The sequence below is a fragment of the Xenopus laevis genome, chromosome 5L (assembly GCF_017654675.1).
Source record: "Xenopus laevis strain J_2021 chromosome 5L, Xenopus_laevis_v10.1, whole genome shotgun sequence".
Taxonomy (NCBI): domain Eukaryota; kingdom Metazoa; phylum Chordata; class Amphibia; order Anura; family Pipidae; genus Xenopus; species Xenopus laevis.
The window spans coordinates 16468677-16471476 of NC_054379.1; the positions used below are offsets into that span (position 1 = coordinate 16468677).

General features: G+C 42.7%; 1 protein-coding gene across 5 annotated transcripts in view; it reads left to right on the forward strand.

Moving 5' to 3' along the window:
* Positions 1-1217, forward strand: part of LOC108716472 (transport and Golgi organization protein 1 homolog) — a 55881-nt gene extending 54664 nt beyond the window's left edge. For all 5 annotated transcript variants that reach the window (XM_018262630.2, XM_018262631.2, XM_041562556.1 and 2 more), the window contains one exon: positions 103-1217. In XM_018262630.2, coding sequence (XP_018118119.1) covers positions 103-764 — 662 coding nt within the window. In that variant the 3' untranslated portion in view covers positions 765-1217. The remainder of the gene's footprint in view (positions 1-102) is intronic.
* The last annotated feature ends 1583 nt before the right edge of the window (positions 1218-2800 follow it).

The window sequence follows — 2800 nt, forward strand, 5'->3', positions numbered from 1 at the left end:
GTTCAGTTGTTCCTAGTAAGAATATGATTAACACTGGACTATAGGAATTGTAGTCAAGGTTCTCTAGGAAATGTCCTGGTAATCTGTACTTTTTCTTTTCAGTGCATGGCCCACCACCTGGAATGAGAGACCTCCCACCAAGACCATTCTTACCACCTGGTCCAATGCCTTCTGATCTGAGAGGTTTTATCCGTGGACCCCTCGGTCCTAGAGATTATCCCCCTGGTCCTATGCCACCTCCTGGTCCTAGGGATTACTCCATGCTTCCTCCAGGAGTAAGGGACTTCCCACCTGGGGCCCCTATTCCTGGTCCTCGGGATTTCCCTCCAGGTCCCCCACCACCAGGGGGGCGAGACTTCCCACCTGGACCTCCTCTAGTAAGGGACTTCCCACCTGGAAACCCTCCACCAGGAGCAAGAGACTTCCCACCTGGCCTACCCCCTCCAGGAGCAAGAGAATTTATAGGAGGACCTCCTCATCCTGGATCAAGAGAGTTTTTACCCGGGCCCCCTCCTCCAGGAGCTAGAGATTTTATCCCAGGTCCCCCACCTCTTGGGGCTAGAGAATTTCATCCTCAAGGAGTCCCACCACCTCGACCTCCATCTGGAGCAAGAGACTTTATTCAAGGTCGGGACTTTCCTGCAGGACCTCATCCTGGATCCTTCCCGGTAGGCCCATCACTGCCTGATCAGCGCGTTTTCTCTTCTGCACAGAGACCACCGGCACGGACAGACCACAAACTCCCACCAGAACCCAAACCCTGAAATTTCTGCTATGGAAACACACGCTAGAAACAAAAAGTACTTTCAGTAGTTTCCCGTTGGATACAGCGTTACGGTTTACACAAATACCCCCCAATTTATTATTTCAGTCGTCTTCTATTTGCAATAAATATTTTACTTTTTTGTTTTTTGGGGGATTTTTAATTAATTATTCTGGATTTGCAATACAGACGCACCTGTCTCCCCACCCCCATCCCCTTTAATGTACCAGAGTTAACCCTTATTTGTCTTAAAGAAATGAATGTCAACATTTCCTGTGGAAATACATTTTATAATGACATTATTTGCAATGGCTTTTCCACGCTCGGCTGTAGCCTAGACCACTGGTTTACATAGAATAAAGAATTGTTTTTAATCTCTGGTTGGGAACACCAGAAGTGCACATAACCTGTAAATCAGAGAATAATTCTAATAATAAAGAATAGGAAAACTCTTCTCTATGACTCCTGTTTTATCACGTGTTCCTTTAATAACCTACCGGCTCCAAAATAATCAGCTTGAGTATTCTTGTAGGAGCCTCTGGAAAATTCCAATAATTATAAATTTACCAGTGAATCTCTGGCAAGAAAAGTGATAATCACCCATAAAGGTTCCACCATTGTACAATTAGTCATATATAGCAGTAGGGCCTAAATGCTGACTGTGTGCTGCACCATCTCTCAAAGGCAAAACAACGGGGAGCACAGGGGCTTGGGCTGAACTATAAACTATTGTTAGAATAAGTGCTTCTCCGTATTATTTGCAATACATAAGCTAACACTAGGTGGTGTTAGAGTGTAGATCAAGGACAAGACGCAGTGTCAGTTTTTCTGAAGTCCCCTGCTATTTAATATAAGGAGGAATTCACAATACAAGTCCAACTACTAATGAATTCAGATTCTCATTTAATGGCAGCATAGAAACCAGTGCATTCTGCATCAGAATTAAAGGGCATGTAAAGGCAAAAAAAATAAAATCCCATTTTTACTTTCTTTAATGAAAAAGAAACCTATCTCCAATATACTTCAATTAAAACATGTATTGTTTTAATAAGAAACCTGACTGTATGCAGTGAAATTCTCCCTTCATTTACTGCAGTGGATAGGAATTGTCAGACGGTCCCTAACTGCTGAGCAGGGAAACAATCATACTTATGAACAGCAGGGGGAGCCCCCGCCTTACTTCCCAGCCATGCAGAACTCAAGCAGCTTTGTTTATGACGATCCCTAAGCAGCCCAGACCACACTGAGCATGTGCACAGTCTTAGTCTTGCAGAGATGTTTAACAGAGTTACAAGATTGTGACCCCCTGTGGCCAACTTTAAAAGCATAAATCATTTGTTTGATTAGGCTTGTGGTGCAGTAAGTTCTTGTTTATGTTTAGCATACAAAATACAGCATTTCTAGCCTTATTCTATTTTAGACTTTACTTCCCCTTTAATGATCAGCCTTGCAGCATCAGCTTCTACAGTAGATAAACCTCACTTTCTGCAAGAGGATTTCCCCCCAACCCACTGAGCATGTGCAGTGCCACGGACACAAAAAAATGCCAAACAAGATGGGGAGCTTCTGTGAAGGCCCAAATCATTACTGTTATAGGGCTGCTGAACCTCTGGGCTGATACTGCAATTTCAGTTTATAAAAAACAGCATTTCTAGCCATTTTCCCTTTTTAGTTATTTTTATAAACTGCAGTAGCAGCCGGAGTCTGATTTCTGTTAACACATTGGGCCCTGGGTCTCTGTAGGGTCACAATAAGGGGAGAATGAGAAAGAAGATGGAGAAGAAACAATAATATAAAGTGTCTCTGAACTACTACAAATACTGACCCAGACGTGCCCCTCTTAAGCATGGCAGAATTATTTTAGTTGTGTCCAAAAACTTAAATTTTATTTCTATTTTTAAATAAAATAGGAAGCCAATAACTTCCTATAATAATCTCGGGGGCCTACTCTGCATGTGCAAGATGCGCCCGCTATTAATCACTTCCCAGATCAACCATGTGATACACTCTCCAAAGAAAAGACAAAACAAAAAACGA